The 17194-nt window shown below is 42.6% G+C and overlaps 1 protein-coding gene across 2 annotated transcripts; it reads right to left on the bottom strand.

The window, feature by feature from the left end:
• Positions 1-1213: 1213 nt before the first annotated feature.
• Positions 1214-17194, bottom strand: naprt (nicotinate phosphoribosyltransferase). Of its 2 annotated transcripts, none has more exons than XM_034179393.1 (13): positions 16843-17194; positions 10112-10239; positions 9955-10037; positions 8025-8155; positions 6655-6770; positions 6212-6408; positions 4655-4792; positions 4472-4556; positions 4282-4362; positions 2657-2759; positions 2157-2314; positions 1682-1789; positions 1214-1403 (listed from the first exon to the last, which is right to left on the bottom strand). In XM_034179393.1, exons 1-13 carry the CDS (start codon positions 17105-17107, stop codon positions 1317-1319), a joined length of 1680 nt encoding a protein of 559 aa, XP_034035284.1. In that variant the 5' UTR covers positions 17108-17194; the 3' UTR covers positions 1214-1316. The 2 variants fall into 2 exon arrangements, with proteins under 2 accessions (XP_034035284.1, XP_034035283.1); XM_034179392.1 differs by having other exon boundaries at positions 4655-4795; positions 16843-17192.

Here is a 17194-nt window from a genome sequence, read left to right as displayed (position 1 = left end):
CCAAGCAAGCAGTGGACAGTGCTGGGCCCAGAACACATCTCTGAGGAACCCCGGATTTCCCAGTCCTCCCCTACGTACAGCACTAATAGAATGATAATATACTAATACTAATACTAAATGAATGACTAATAGAATGACGTCCAGAGACATCTTGGGCATCCCGCACATTCTTGGGGTGTCTCGATTTGTTGTAAGTTTGTAAGAAAAAAAATTAACACATTTAAAGAAAAAAGAAACATTTGAAATTCTCTGAGATTAAAGTCACTAATTTACAAGAAAAAAAAAATGGTTATTTTCTTTCTCCTTCCATTGATAACCATCATTTCCAGTTACACTACGGACATCACTGTTTGCGGATTTACAGGAGCATCTGACGGCAAACCCTCCTCACATTCCAACAGGCTGCTGTATTAATCCACGGCCACTCATTCAGGTAGTTTTTACTGGCGAGTGACTTGGTAAAGTTCGAAAACAAACACTCTAAGGATCAGGTGCAAAATGCAACAAAATGTTCTGTATCACCAAAACAATGCTTTAAACTCAAGTTAATCGATTAATATTTGAGCAATTTTTAACGTATAATACACTAAATAATGTCTTTATGTTTCCAGAAACTGGAATTTGAACTGTCGAGGAGGCTGATCTTGTCTTCAGCGTGCTGCCCCTCTGTTACCAGACTCAGCTGGAAACGTATTTGCCAGATGTCTATTCTTCCTGTCATAACTGGGTCCTTCATTGGGACTGGACTGTTTCTAAGGTCTGCAGCAGAATCCTCCTCAGGATGGCGGTGCTGACCCGCCTCCATGTCCACCGACGGGGTGGTGCAGTTACACCCGAAATTGCAAATGGGTATATTGTGATGATGTCACACACAGGGGTGTGTTCCCTCAAGAGCTTTTTTTTTTTTTTTAAAGCAATACTGCCTCTGTTACCATAGCAACTATTTGTAACCTATGATATAAATTATATTAAACAGGTGTTGATATGTATTTAAGTCGCTTATAGAAGAAAGAAAATATTGTCACAGTGCAACAAAATCAAGAAATGGGAAAGACCTCGGTTCTTTTTACTTACAGTGATATTAGTTCTAATTTGTTGGGAAATAATAATTACTGTTGAAGAACATTCAGCACAATGGAACAATTAATCATTTATTTTATTTTGTGTACACACACAAAAGCTTTACAAAGATCTGGCTGTGTGTATGCTTACGTAGCACACGGAGCCACACACTGCACTTTTTTTTTTAAATTTACCTGAACGTTTCTGAATGCTAAACAAAGAAATCATAAGATGAAAATACTTTTTTGTTGTTGTTAGTTTGCAAAGACAGAGTTGCTGCTGTTGCCGTTGCCTCTTTGGATCTCGTACGTCAGGTCATGGAGTTTCTCTGACAGCGCCACCTAGTGGGAAGAGAAGGCCAGAGACAAACACATGCTTCAGTGTTTGTGTCTTAAACTGCCTCAACATTATTGCAGTTGAACACCTTTTGCGCCACATGGGGGCGACACTGCTCAATGCTCCAGAGAGGGAAGCTTATTGGACTTTGACCTCAGACTGACCTCGGTGCATGCAGCACCACCGACAGTTTGTGTGGTGGTTAAGGGATTTATGGCGTGCAGTGTTTAGGTCTTACTGTGTGCTACTTTGAGTGTCATCAGTGTGTTGGTTCCAGACTCACGGTGTAAGAGTCCGGGTCCTGGAGCCTCTTATGACGAGGGTGCAGACTCTGGACTGACGTCTCCACCTTTGCTTTAGCTTCAGCGGCGCTGCACAGCGGATGTGTAACCTACGTAATGCAGGACAGAGTCAGAGGACAGCGGGTCGAGTTATTCATCAGAGTCAACTGCATATTTACAAACAGATGTAACCGTGCAAAAACAGATCAACAGCCATATCTTCAAAATGCAAAAAGCAATTTCAATCAAACTTGGTGGATAAAGTCATCAGGCTGCACTCTCACAACACAGGCTGTGTCAAGGTCAAAGGTCAATCTCAAAGTGGACATTGAGATCTAAAATACATTAATGGGCATATCTATGAAACACAAGGAGCAGTTTCCGTCCAGCTTGATGGACAAACTCTGTATTCTCGGCGACACGGCACCGACAATGTCAGCAGAGAAAGCCGGATGCGTTCTGTTTGAGGAGCCTCACCTCTCCTTTGGTAAAAGCGTCCTGCCGCAGACAGGTGACCTGAGCCGGAGTGACAGACAGACAGCTGTCCTCTGACCCCAGCGTGTGACAGATGAGCAGGCATCCTGCCTCTGGGGGGCGCTCTGCAGCCAGACACACCAGGTCCAGATAAGGGAGACCTGCAGAAGAGCAAAGACTTTAAAAAGGTCAACTAGACTCAACATCTGCAGCAACACTGGTGACACCTTGAGGCTGTTTGTGGTCATTACAATAAAACATTAATTTCACTCCTCAAGGCTTTAATGTCGTTTATTTTATTTCATGTGTTTTATGTCCTTGGATGCCCTAGAAATTCACCCACCCCCCATCTTGAAGTATGTTCTGTCATTTCTCTGCTTCAATCAGATTGAGGGCAAGTCTTCCCCACAGGACTGTCCTTCCCGGAATCTTTCACTGGATTGACATGCCTTTCGACCAAAAATCTGCCACTGACTGGACACTGTGTGAACGTCAAGTCTCACCCTCGGCGTCTGACAGTCGGTATACGGCTTTGCTCCCGGGAACAGTAGTCTTGTTTGAGTCCTCACTGATCTTCATCCGAGGATTCCCGTTGACCTCCACCAACTGCAGGAAAACACGAGCAGCACATCTAAACAACCAAAATGTGGAAACTCCGCAAGAGGTCCAAGAGGGAATGTGTTGTTTTCTACTGCAACACACAGAAGGACATTCTACTGTCTCTGTACTTTAATATCAAATAATGTCTGTGTGTACCTAGAACACAAAAGTTTCCCAACTCCTGCTTCATTCAGGAAAACTCGCTCGCTTCACATAATGTGATAACGGGCATCGCACAATGCAGTGTCAACAGGATAGCATTAGCATGAAAACTCGATAGCATCACTTAATGCAATGATAATGGGTGCCACACAATGTGTCAACGGGCCAACATTAGCATGAAAACTCGCTAGCGTCTCATAATGTGAGATACTAAAGGGCTAACAGCATGAAAACTCGCTAGCGTCTCATAATGTGAGATGCTAAAGGGTTAAATGTTAGTATGAAATCTCGCTAGCATCACATAATGCAAAGCTAATGGCCACCACACAATGTTGTGTCAATAGGCTAACATTAGCATGAAAACTCGATAGCATCTCATAATGTGAGATGCTAAAGGGCTAATGTTAGTATGAAATCTCGCTAGCATCACATAATGCAAAGCTAATGCCACCACACAATGTTGTGTCAATGGGCTAACATTAGCATGAAAACTCGGTAGCATCTCATAATGTGAGATGCTAAAAGGCTAATGTTAGTATGAAGTCTCGCTAGCATCACATAATGCAAAGCTAATGGCCACCACACAATGTTGTGTCAACAGGCCAACATTAGCATGAAAACTCACTAGTGTCTCATAATGTGAGATGCTAAAGGGATAATGTTAGTATAAAAACTCACTAGCATCACATAATGCAAAGCTAATGGCCACCACACAATGTTGTGTCAATGGGCTAACATTAATATGAAAACTTGCTAATATGAAATGCTAACAGGCTAACATTAACATGAGCTGAGTGCCTCCATTGTGAGCACCAGGATTGATAATGTGCTTAAAAAATGCAAACTTGTGGTGGCTGAGGACCTGAGCAAAGAAAGATTTTTTTGTTTATGTGTCTTGAAAAGTCACTGGGGTCACATCGGGCATCGGTAATGGGCATGGATGGGCATCGGTAATGGGCTAATGTTAGCATGGAAGCTCGAATACTAAATGGCTTTTGTTATCATTAACTCGGTGCCTCCATTGTGAGCAGCAGGATTTATGATGTCCTTAAAAAACATACTTAGAGTTGGAATTTTAGATAGAAATATCTTACTGAACATATTCAAGTAATTTGACGTTTCTTGGGAAAAAAGAGATTAGTAAGTCCCTTCGGCTGCTCCCTTGTTTTCAATCGGAGTCGCCACAGCAGATCAGAGGTGGATCTGCATGGTGATTTTGACACAAGTTTTACGCCGGATGCCCTTCCTGATGCAACACCACATTACATAGAGAAATGTAGCAGGAGTGGGATTTGAACTGGGAACCTTCCGCACTGAAACCAAGCGCATTTTTTTTAACTTTTTAATCTTTTTGAGTTCCTGTTACCTTGTACACACAACCCAGTGATGGTTGTCCCGTGCACGTGACCAAATGTGTTCCAACACCGACCGCGTCGATTTCGTTCTCCTAAAACAACGATACGTTCAGTGGACCATCAGGGAAAAAGGAAAAAGCCTGAAGAGTCTCAAGAACAGAAAGGCAGTTTTTCCCAGTAACCAGGCGGTGAGCTTGTTACCGTGCTGCTGAGTTCAGTCATCGAGCGTTCGGAAATGTTGCTGGTCGCAACAATCATCAGAGATCGAAACACAGAGACAGAAAAACTGTCACAAAGAAACAGCAGAAATTAAAGATTAAAGGTCACAGGATATTAAAACAGGTAAACTTACAAGACTCGAATGTCGACGTGCGACACACTCACTGTTCCGCACAGAGCCTGAAGACATGCCGTACTTCCACTGATTGCCTGCAGAGGTCGCCACTGTCCAGGCGAACTCCAAGAGGCTTATAGCCGAGTTCGCAGAGCGCCAACGCCACGGAGCAGAAGTTCACCACGCCGCTACTGAAACCAAACATTATACACCACAAATCTCACATTATTCTCCTTATAATAATTATGTTAATGACACTTAATTGTGGAAAAAAGTTTTCAGTCAATTCCCACATAACTTGATGGAACAATCACATCAAGAGGATGAAAAGTAAAGAACTCCGGGTTACGTGGAAAATGGGCATGGCCAGGCGATCTAGAACTGAGAACTTTGTGTTTGGGATGCAAGTGATGACCACTGACACCCACATCAAGAGGAAAAAACAAACAAACAAACAAACAAACAAACAAACACATAACGGTGACATCTGGTGAAAAAATGAAGTTACTGCAGCCAGTGATAAATTCTAAAGCACTAGTATGTAGAATAAGACTTCATAATATTACTATTATAAATACAGTCACTTGGCTGTTTTAAAATAAACTATGAGACACACAGTGCATAACATCTGCAACAGTAACAAAATGTTAAAACAGAAGGCAACTATTTACAACCCCAAATCGGAAAATAGCTGAGACTGTATGGAAAGTACAAAAAATAGAAATCAAATCAAAAGTGACTCGTACATTTACTTTGATTTCTATTTTATTGCAAACTGTATAAACCCAAGATATTTCATATTTTTTTCTGGTCATCTTCATTTGTTAATATGCATCCACTTCTGCATTTTAAGACATCAACACATTCTAAAAAAAACCCAAAACAATGGATTCTGGGAAATGTAGGGCTTGTATCGGGTTACCATCGCCTGTTTCAAACAGGCAATGGTAATCATGGTTTGGTACCATAAATTAATAATAAATTTAATGATTAATATCACTTTGAGCAGATGGAATCAGTTAATCAGTGAAATCACCTGATGGAGTCAGTGGCTACAAAGAAAACCTGCCCTCTCTTGGCCCTTTCTGGAACAAGTTGCTCACCCCTGATCCAGACTGTTATCAGCAAGAAGTCCAAAAGCCAAGGTCTGTCCTGGTCTGGGGTTGGGTCAGTAATTTACACTTCTGTGATGACATCATTAATGCAGAAAAGTACACTGAGATTTCCAGGGACATCCATGCATTCTTCCACGAGACAATGCAAAACCACATTCTGCACACATTATAAAGGCATGGCTGCAGAAGAGGAGGGTAAGGGTCCTGGGCGGGCCTGCCTGCAGTCCTGACATGTCCCCAATACAGAACGTGGAAAATAAAAATGCAACAACAAAGATGACCCCATAGTGTAGAACACCTTAAAGATGTGTTTGCAGGAAGAACGTGTTCCCTCCCAAATTTGCATTTTCCATAAGATCCAAACTTTTTTCTGATTTGGGGTTGTACATATGGTTTAAGATTAAACATCGTGAGTTTACAGAAAACAAATCTTGGATCATCATCAATCAAGCCAATCATGCTTTGGAACAGAGCTTCAGATTCATACATTACCAGCTCACGCTGTAGCTGTCAATCACCGGGAGGAAGTTGTTCGGATAGGCAACAGCGTAGGACAAGAAGGCAGCTAATTCACCCTCACAGATCTTTCCAGGTTCCGCTGTGAGAAGCTCACATACTCGGGTCAGCCAGGTCCTCGTCAGCGAGACAAAGTCGACTGGATCAGAGTCCATGTTTGCTGCCACCAGCGTCTGAGCGGGACGACAGCGATGCATCTCAGTGACAGCGATGCATCGCCTCAGTGAGAAGTAGAAACTATTCAGTCTAATCAATCCTGAGCAGGACCAGGCGTCACCAACATGTGGCACCCTGGGGCTGATATGTAAAGGATTTCAAATGCTTGTGTTACCTGTCAAATCCTGTCACACTTTTTTTTTTTCCAGACATTCCAATATGACAAAGCACAGATACGATTGGAAGATGTGGAGCACTCTCACCTGTGGCCACACCTCCTCCAGGGAGGAAAAGGAAGTGATGTATGAATGCGCCATGGTCCCTGCAACAGGGATCCCGAAGAGAAAACCCGCCTGAACGTTGCTGGTGACATCAAAACCTGAAAGACACGTTCCAGGATCAGGCTGCAGGTCTGTCCAGATGCTCTCCATTTGGCTTTAAAGGGGTCCTAGTGCACCCAATTTATTTTTAAATCTTTTTCTTAAATGGTTAAAGACGTTTGAAGTTTCAACTTCTTTAACATTTCATAACTATATGAATCTGCATGTAGAAACGTTTGTGCTGTTCATAAGATTTACCCCTGAAACGGCTTGTATTTGATGTTTGTGACATATGTCAATGAGGTCCATATCTAAACTCTTGTTTGCTCTATTAGCCATGCCCACTGGACCAGTCTGTACCGTTCGACATTTCCACATGGTCTGTAATGGTGAGATACAGAATGGCCACTATACAAAGAGAGAAGGGCGTGGTCACCTGCTGCTTTTATATGTCTTGTTTCTATCTTGTTTCTTCTGTTGTGTGAAATTTCCCACAAGTGTATTGAAAAAAAATAATAAAAAAATTTTTGTGATCGATTTTGGTGAGGCCATGAAGCTAGCTTTGGAATGCTAACAAGCTAACTCCTACATTTCAGTTTCTTGACTGTTGAAGTTCTAAGTGTATTTGGTGACGTAAACAGGAAGTACTTTCGCAACATTAACATATTATGACTATTAGTTATTTTTTGCAACAGTAAGAGACAAATTTGTCACCTCACATCTTATGATGAAAAACGTGCAAAAACAGCATATCGTTGCTGCTGCAGTCGCCGTAATGAAATGTATTTTATGCATTTATTTTAATGTATTTCTTTGCATTGAACACTAGCTGGTAGATATTTTTACCTCCAAACTTTAATATCTGTTTTAAGTGACCCGCTAAGCTATGTTACCTTACAAAAAAACAAACAACAACAACAAAAAAACAAAGTATAACAATCCCTTTAAAATGAATTCAGTTTAGGTTAAAATACATTTTTCTGGCAATTCAAACAAATAATCAGAAAAATACAGTTATTTTAGATTTTTTAAAATACATATATAATTTTGTGGCATTATTAAATACTTGCTGACTTGTCAATTTTTTTTAACTGATTATTTTAGTTCATGGTTTGATGCGGTTCCCCTCTGACAGACTCATATTTCAGGTCACAGACTGAATGCGTCATGGCGGCACAACAAGGCCACGCTCGCGCCACGTGATCTGTCAAAACTGTGACTGTCTTTTTAGCCCTTTGAGTTCCTGCGACCTTCAACAACATGTTAAAGTTCTGCTTCATGGTTTGACCTCAACAGGTGAACATGTGACAGACCTCCGATGTAGGCGTATCGTGAGGCGGTGAGGCCGCCGTCGGGTCCCTGAGCCCTCCTCAGGCCCATCTCTATCAGCCGCCTCCTCGGACCCGCTGCCAACCGGAAACGAGCGGCGTTACTGCAAACAAGACTAAAGACAGACATCAGGACAAAAAGTACAATTTAACTCATCATTAAACCTCAGCATACCTCCACCCAACACTCGTCTGATGGTGGCGCTATTTCACCAACTGACAAATAACATGCAAATGAATGATCATTTCTACCAAAAATGCTTTTTCTGTCCCTTTAGTCTTTAATTATATGATATTTAATGTTTAATTCTCACAGGTCTTCAACTCTGTGCAACAAACAAGGTCGTAATGATGATGCAGGAGCTCTCAGCCAATCAGCTGCCACTGTTCAGGTTCAGTATCGGTCGCCACCTCCTCGCAGTCAATAAACGTGTGTATTTAGACCCTTGTTTGGGGAAGCGGGTTCAGAAGGAGGGGCTAGATGACAGAGACTACACCACAGAGGGGAACCGCATCAAAAGTTCTAATTTGTTGAACTTTGTGTAAAAATGCTGTAGTGCAGCTCGTGAGTGCAGAGGCGTGTCGCACTTTAAACGACAGCACGGAAACCAAAGTCAAAAACATGAGTGTGCACACGGGGGGGGGGGGGGGGAGTGCTTTCAGGTGGTAACAAGGGAACTTGGCCCTTGGGAGAACTCGTTCCGGGTTGGTGGTAGGGGTTAGGTGTTAGGCTACGGGTATGGGTCGGTTTAGTGGTAGTAGTTAGGCGTTAGGAGTCTAGGGTTAGGAGTCAGGTTATTGGTAGGGGTTAGGTTATGGTTAGGTGTTAAGTGTTAGGTTACAGTTTGAGGTCAGGTTAGGGCTGAGTTAGAGGTAGGGGTTAGGCGTTAGGTTAGGGTTGGGTTAGAGGTAGGGGTTAGGTGTTAGGTTAGGGGGGTTTAGGTGGTAGGTTATGGTTAGAGGTCAGGTTAGGGTTGGGTTAGAGGTAGGGGTTAGGTTCAGGGTAGGGTTAGGGTTGGGTTAGACATGGGGTTAGGTGTTAGGTTGGGATTGGGTTAGGGGTAGGGGTTAGGTGTTAGTTTAGGGGTCGGGTTAGCCCCAGACCCGATTCACAGGTGGGGCCGAGTTCACATTGGGCCAACTTCTCCTGTATCCTTTCAAATGTAGCTTTTACTGTTAAAAAAAATAGTCTGAAATAAGTACAGCTAATAAAGACAAGCTAATGACAAGGCTAATGCTAGCAATGCTAAGTACTGGGTACAAAATCATAAAAAAATATATAGTGCCACCAACAGTTCTGGGGTGGTACTAAACTGTGCAGACGCCACATTCAAAAGGAAAGACCTTCAGCAGTGATTCACAAAGTGTGCACTGCTGCCCCCTGGTGGGCTGTGAAGGTACAGTTGGAGAAAAAATGAATAAAATCCTTGATTTTCTATTGTGTAATGAAGCTTAAAATAACCAAAACATATTTGCTAATTTCTAAAAACAATCAGAAAGCAACAACATAAAAAAAATAAATTCTTCAAGTGTGTGTGCTGTATGGCTAATTTTAGTTTTATCAGCTCCATCATGACTCAAACAAGTTAAAGAGTTGGAAGCAATGATTTATAATCTGGAATGTCATTTCTTTTAAAAAGATCGTGTTGATTGGAGCGAGACAAGTTTTGGAAATGCGGACCTGGAAAACCATGCAATATTATTAATTTATTTATAATTACATTACAATTACATCAGTGGACGAGCAGAACTGAAATAAACATTCATGATGTTTGTTTGAAGAATATAACGCAGTCACTTTGTGCACAGAGACACAGACGTTAGCAGGCAGCTCTCAGAAGAACGCACGCCGCGCTCGCTCACGGTATGGCGTTTGTGTGTATGTCAGGTGCTGATGCTGTGTGTTGGTTGTTACGTGGCGTAGTTGACTAGACACAGCAGACTGGTCTCCAGGAGCTGAACCACCGCCAGTGGACCGGAGACCTCCATCAGGGGCACCTACATAGACAGCACACGTTACACCTTGACGGTGACCTTTGACCCCACAGTGCCACCCTCAACCTGCAGCTCACCCTGGCAAAGACCACAGTGCCCTCTGGGACAGAGCGGAGCGTGACGTCAGAACAGTCCAGACCTCTCAGGTACTGGAAGAAGGCGGGGTCAGTGGTTGAGGGCATGACGGAGCGTAAGAAGTCCACATCTAAATCCAGAAAAACAAACAAACAAAAAACCCCCGTCATGGACATCGATAAAAAGCCAGAATGTGATCACTCACACGGTCAGCTCGGACAGACGCCTCAGCAACGACGACCTCTGACGGTTTTATTGGGCAGGTCCACCCAGGACCAGAGAGTCCTGGAGGGGATTATATGTCCCATGCAGGGGTGCCGAAAAGGGGAGAATAAGGAGAAGGATTCTAGGGGCCCATGATTGACAGGAGCCGAGAGAGGTCCCTAATACAATTATAGCACTGACAAAATAATATGGGGGGGGGGGGGGGTGTGGACCAGTAAGATTTCTTTTCATGGGGGCTCAAAATCCCTGGTGGCGTCCCTGGTCCCACGCGTTGGGTTCTGGTGTGTTTAGCTTCAGCTTGGATCGACGCTCTACAGGTTCAGTTTCAACGTTTGACTAGTGACATTTAACATTTGTATCTCAGGCGTCATCATGACACACAATCAAGTAACCTGGAACCAGGTTTACTTGATCGTTGACAGCCGATTTAACGATACTTAAAAGTATATGAGAGTTCTTGTCACAACATATCAAGTACTAGAATTCATAATGCAGAACCAACATTTCAACACACACACACACATATATATTAATGTGTTCATCATTTTAATGTGGACACATTTGTATGACCTAATGTCGATATTATTGACTCCTGTGCATTGATAAACCCTTATTACCTCCACCAAGGAGGTTGTGTTTTCGGTCGCGTCCGTTTGTTTGTTGGTTGGTTGGTTTGTTAGCAGGATTACTCAAAAAATCCTCAACGGATTTCAATGAAATTTTTACCAGGGCTGTATCTTGGCCTAACTTAGAAGTCATTACATTTTGGTAATGATCGGGAACACAATCCGGATCCAGTAATTGTTTTTAAGGATTCTTTATCATTGCAGGATCGGGCCAATTCCAACATTTTTGCAACTAACTTCATGAAGACAGGTCACAAAGACTGAACAAAAATTAAGTTATGACACAACAATAATTTAGCATTTGTTTCTCCTAATTGAATAAACTTATTAGAAAATAAAAAAAGTTGTGTAGTTCATGCAGTTTCTCTTTATAAATACATTTGCTGAAGATTTAAGCCTTTAACCCTCTGGGGCCGACACCGTCGTATACGACGGATGAGATCAAGCTTTACTAAATTATAAATAACTTTTTAATGATATGAGATAGAAACTTACTTTTTTCTTGTTGCTGAAAAGTTAACTCAGCGGACTTTCGAGCCACTGTCCACCGTCTTTGTATTCCTCATAGAAGCTGTGTGATGACGTGTGCAATGCGAGTGTCCAATCGGAACTGGTTCACCGTCACATGGTTTTCCAAAATCCAATCATAGGGCAGATTCACCTCACGTGGCACACCAAAGACTGTTTTTAGGAGTGACGTGTTACTAGTTTAATATTGTTTGCTGTGTTTTTTGAATAAATGTGTGTGGAAAATTATTTTCCACTTTACTTTTTCCTTTCTTATTTCTAATAGTAAACCTTTATTACACTTATAAAAACACAACTATAGCACATATATTTTGAAAGTACAGGTTGTCCTGAAAAAAAAAAGAGACATAAAACTTGATTGTGGGATGCAGGGAGAGCTGTTAACAGCAATAATAAAACATTTATGCCAGGCGAGTGAACTGTCGAAAAATGCCCTTAGACCCCAGAGGGTTAACCACTGAATCTGAAACATGACGGTAGATGCGTGAAACGACGTAGAATAAGTCTCTTTGCCAAAGGGTATTCCATGTGACGTCTGTGACCCTACGGCCTCGGCGGAGGTTTGCGCTCTCCGAGTGCTTCTAGTTGAATATTATTTATTGACTGATAACAGTTTGTGTTAATCTGTAACTAAAGCTGTCAGAAAGTCCAGACTCTGGTTTTTATTTGAACTCTGGTACTTTCCTAAATGCACCGCCACCGGTCTTATTTGCAGGATTTTGGTTCTTTTTCTTGCAGAATTGAAATTTTCAGAGTTTTACTGCTCTATTTTATTTTATGTAAATTATTTTATTTTATTGCACAGAATTTTGTCTTTTATGTTAGCACAGAGTAATTCTTCTTCTTCTTTGCCTTTCGGCTGTTCCCATTAGGGGTCGCCACAGCAGATCAATCGTTTCCATCTCGCCCTGTCCTTTGTATCTTCCTCTGTCACACCAACCACCTGCATGTCCTCCCTCAGCACATCCATAAACCTCCTCTTTGGCCTCCCTCTTCTCCTCCTGCCTGGTGGCTCCATCCTCAGCATCCTTCTCCCTATATACCCTGGGTCCCTCCTCTGCACATGTCCAAACCATCTCAATCTCGCCTCTCTGACTTTGTCTCCAAACTGTCCCACCTGAGCTGTCCCTCTGATATGTTCATTCCTAATCTTGTCCATTCTTGATTGATTCCCAAAGAGAATCTCAACATCTTGAACTCTGCCACCTCCAGCTCTGCCTCCTGTTTTTTTGTTAGTGCCACCGTCTCTAAGCTGTACAACATAGCCGGTCTCACTACTGTCTTGTAAACTTCCCCTTCACTCTTGCTGATATTCTTCGGTCACAAATCACTCCTGCCACCTTTCTCCACCCACTCCACCCTGCCTGCACTCTCTTCTTCACCTCTCTACCACACTCTCCATTACGTTGAACAGTTGACCCCAAATATTTAAACTCATCTACTTTCACCACTTCTACTCCTTGTAACTGCACTATTCCACTGGGCTCCCTCTCATTCACACACATGGACTCAGTCTTGCTTCTACTGACTTTCATTCCCCTTCTCTCCAAAGCATATCTCCACCTCTCCAGACTAGACTCAACTTGCTCTCTACTTTCACTACAGATCACAATGTCATCTGCAAACATCATAGTCCATGAGGACTCCTGTCTGATCTCATCCGTCAACCTGTCCATCACCACTGCAAACAAGAAAGGGCTCAGAGCTGATCCTTGGTGTAATCCCACCTCCACCTTGAATGAGTCTGTCATTCCTACTGCGCATCTCACCGCTGTTACACTATTCTTGAACATGTCCTGCACTACCCTAACATACTTCTCTGCCACTTCAGACTTCCTCATACAATACCACAGCTCTTCTCTTGGCACCCTGTCATAAGCTTTTTCTAAGTCCACAAACACACAATGTAACTCTTTCTGGCCTTCTCTGTACTTCTCCAACAGTATTCTCAGAGCAAACATTGCATCTGTAGTGCTCTTTCTCGGCATTAAACCATATTGCTGCTCACAGATCTTCACCTGTTTTCTAAGCCTAGCTTCTACTACTCTTTCCCATAACTTCATGCTGTGGCTGATCAACTTTATGCCTCTGTAGTTACTGCAGCTCTGCACATCACCCTTGTTCTTGAAAATAGGAACCAGCACACTTCATCTCCACTCCTCAGGCATCCTCTCACTTTCCAAGATTCTATTAAATAATCTGGTTAGAAACTCCACTGCCATCTCTGCTAGACATTTCCATGCCTCCACTGGAATGTCATCTGGACCAACTGCCTTTCCACTCTTCATAGCTGTCCTCACTTCTTCCTTACTAATCCCTTGTACTTCCTGACTTACTCTCACAACATCATCCTTTCCAGCTCTGTCCCTTTGTCTGGCCAATCGGTACAAGTCCTTTTCTCCTTCCTTACTATTCAAATTCTTGTACAGCTCTCAATATGCCTTTTCCTTCGCTTTTGCCACTTCTCTTTTCGCCTTACACCGCATCTCCTTGTACTCCCGTCTACTTTCTTCATCTCTCCGACTATCCCAAAACTTTTTCGCTTACCTTTTTCTCCTTATGCTTTCCTAGACCTCTTCATTCCATCACCAAGTCTCCTTGTCTTCCTTCCACTGTTCAGATGTCACACCCAGTACAGTACCTTTTCTTAAAGTAGGTGTTCACCACAGCCATTTCCATCCTTTTTGCAAAATCAACTACCATCTGTCCTTCCCCATTCCTATCCTTGATACCATATCTACCCATTACTTCCTCATCACCTCTGTTTCCCTCACAAACATGCCCACTGAAGTCTGCTCCTATCACCACTCTTTCATGCTTGGGCACACTCTCCACCACCTCATCTAACACACTCCAGAAATCTTCTTTCTCCATCTCACAACCTACCTGTGGGGCATATGCACTGATGATATTCATCATCACCCCTTCAATTTCCAACTTCACACTCATCACCCTGTCAGACACTCGTTTAACCTCCAACACACTTTTAACATACTCTTCCTTTAAAATGACCCCAACACCATTTCTCTTCCTGTCCTCACCATGGTACAACAACTTGTACCCACCACCGATGCTCCTGCTCTTACTTTCCTTCCACTTGGTCTCTTGCACACACAATATGTCTACCTTTCTCCTCTCCATCATATCAGCCAGCTCTCTCCCTTTACCAGTCATACTACCAACATTCAAAGTCCCCACTCTCATTTCCACCCTTCTAGTTTTCTTCTTCTCCCACTGTTTGTGGAAACATTCTCCTCCTCTTCTTTGTCGTCTTCGCCCAGCAGTAGCCCAATTTCCTCCGGCACCCTGTTGGGCAACAGCACTGATGGCGGACGTTGTTAACCTGGGCCTCGACCGATCTGGTATGGAAATTTGATTCTTAGTCTGCATAGTTTGGTTGGCTTGTTTTACGGCGGATGCCCTTCCTGACGCAACCCTCCTCATTTATCCGGACTTGGGACCAGCACTCAGAATCTACTGGTTACACACCTCGTGTGGCTGAGTTTCTATATTGTTTAATTGTGTTCAATTAAAAAAATCTTGTCTTGCTGATGGCTACAAGCTTCAGGAGAGAAGACCAGGCTGCGAATCCTCGAAAATTACATGAACTGTGTGCCATAAACTTATGTTAAGTCATATTACAAGGGGAATTTCTCAACTTCTAAATTTTACTGTATTGTTTGTTCTCTGTTTCTAAGACAAAAAAATCCCTGATCACTTTTTTCTTATGTCAAGGATGATAAACTATTTTTTTTTTAATGGAGCCTAATTGTTTTGCAGTGAAACTTTTTAAAATGTGCAGTGTATATATATATATATATACATATATATATATGTGTGTGTGTGTGTGTGTACAGCCTTAAGAACAAATCGGGTCCATAAAACAAAATAGTTTATCATCCTTGACATCAGAAAAAAGTGATGGAGAGGCATTTTATTATTATTATTTTGGTAGAAACAGCTTGCACACATAAGCAACAGTAGCCTAATTTGCACTGCAAAACAGCCGGAACAATTAGCTCCTCCCCCCCCCCCCCAACAAAAAAAGGTTATCATCAATGACATTGATGAGAGAGGTATGTTGTTTTTTTTTTATCATCGTTGACATTGATGAGGGATTTTACTGCCATAATTTTGTTTTTTGTATTTTATTTTGCATTATGCATATTTTAAACTTCGGCCGTCTTCGGCCACAGCATACTCGCCCCCGAGCGCAGACACCCACTGATCTGTATATAACACTGATCGCTCATTGGTCAACACACTCCTTACAATCCGTTGAAGCAAACTGGCAGCCATCTTACCACTCCCAACTTATGCAGACCGCACATAGACAACTTATTAGACTGTCAACAATTTCAAGTAATAACTGAGCTGATTCATTTATCTTATTTGTGTTCTTTGGATAATGTAAGATTGATCCCCCTAATCTATACCTGCCATGATTAGCTATTTATTTTCTTTCTTTTATTACTTTGACACTTTCTTCCATTCTATTCTCACTTACTTAGATCTCACTGGGACAAATACTCAATTCTAAAAATGATCATTCTTTAATCGAAGTTTATACAAGTTTTGTGGAATCATCAGCAAGTATATATGTGTGTATGTATTGGTACCATATCATGAACAAAAGTGGATGGATAACAAAAGTCATAATTGATAATACAGAAAGTTTTTTTTTTAATCGTTGCACTAAAAGAATAAAACACCACTGAACTAACTACAGGAGAGTTAGTTTTCCCTGCAATGACATTTATTACACACAGCTCCATGAGCTTCATCCTAATAAAGCTCGTAGAAACACCTAAAGCTCCAAAACTATGCACAAGTAGACCTAATAAAAGGCTTAAAATAGTTCGTCCAACACAAAACACAACTTCTGGCTACACATGTCGTGTTAATAAGTCACTTATTATTAATATCTCTGAATAAATGCTGGAATAACTCTTCAAATTATTGTTCATTACTTCCCACTTCAATCATACTCACAGGTGAAATGTTTATCCACAGCTTTTGATCTGGAGATTTACGCAGTTTGTAGCTGCACATGGTGTTTTTTTTTTTAACAAAATTGCAAAGAATAAAGTTGCGTGCGCCGCATTAAGGATCAATAGAAAAGAGCGTTCAGTAGCGGGACGTGGGAGTGGTAATATGGCGGCCGGTTTGCTTCAAAAATATTGGCCAATGAGCGATCCAGTGTAGTATAGAGATCAGCGGCTGACACCCCCTCCTCCGAATGGTTTGTTCCGACACTTCACACTCAACACGTGCGTCTCACCCGTTCAGCTCACTACATAAGGTCAAAGGTCAGCAGGCTGCGGGTCGGCTCGGTTCCGAGTTCCCGTGCTCACCCTGATCCGAGAAGCGGAAGCTCCGCAGAAAGAGCAGGCAGTCGCTGAGCCCCGTGAAGAGCGAGAAGCCGCCGAACGGTTCGTCACGGAAGAAGAGCTCGAACACGGCGCGCTCCCGGTGCCGGTCCGCGCGCCAGTACGCGTACGCCATGGTGAACTGGTACAGGTCCGTCAGCAGAGGCGGGACCCGGTCTCGAACCGAGCGCTCCAGCAGCTGCTCGCTGCTGCACGGTGAGGCCATGTTCTCCGCTGCTCTCTGGGACATGAAGGTCCAAAAGACTCAGTGCCGCGACCCCAAAAGTGCGCAAATACAGAAGTGAAGCCCCGATAACAAACCACGCAACACCACACC

This window comes from Thalassophryne amazonica, chromosome 10 (genome assembly GCF_902500255.1).
Source record: "Thalassophryne amazonica chromosome 10, fThaAma1.1, whole genome shotgun sequence".
NCBI classification, from domain to species: domain Eukaryota; kingdom Metazoa; phylum Chordata; class Actinopteri; order Batrachoidiformes; family Batrachoididae; genus Thalassophryne; species Thalassophryne amazonica.
This window is presented reverse-complemented; position numbering and strand designations above follow the sequence as displayed.

Bases quoted from the DNA above. Each gene is read 5' to 3' on its own strand.
- naprt (XM_034179392.1), bottom strand. From the start codon at position 17,107: ATGTCCCAGAGAGCAGCGGAGAACATGGCCTCACCGTGCAGCAGCGAG. The intron at 2,315-2,656 runs GTGAGACTTGAC...GCTCTTCTGCAG, and splicing joins CCGACTGTCAGACGCCGAGG to GTCTCCCTTATCTGGACCTG. The intron at 1,404-1,681 runs GTGAGTCTGGAA...TCTTCCCACTAG, and splicing joins AGGACCCGGACTCTTACACC to GTGGCGCTGTCAGAGAAACT.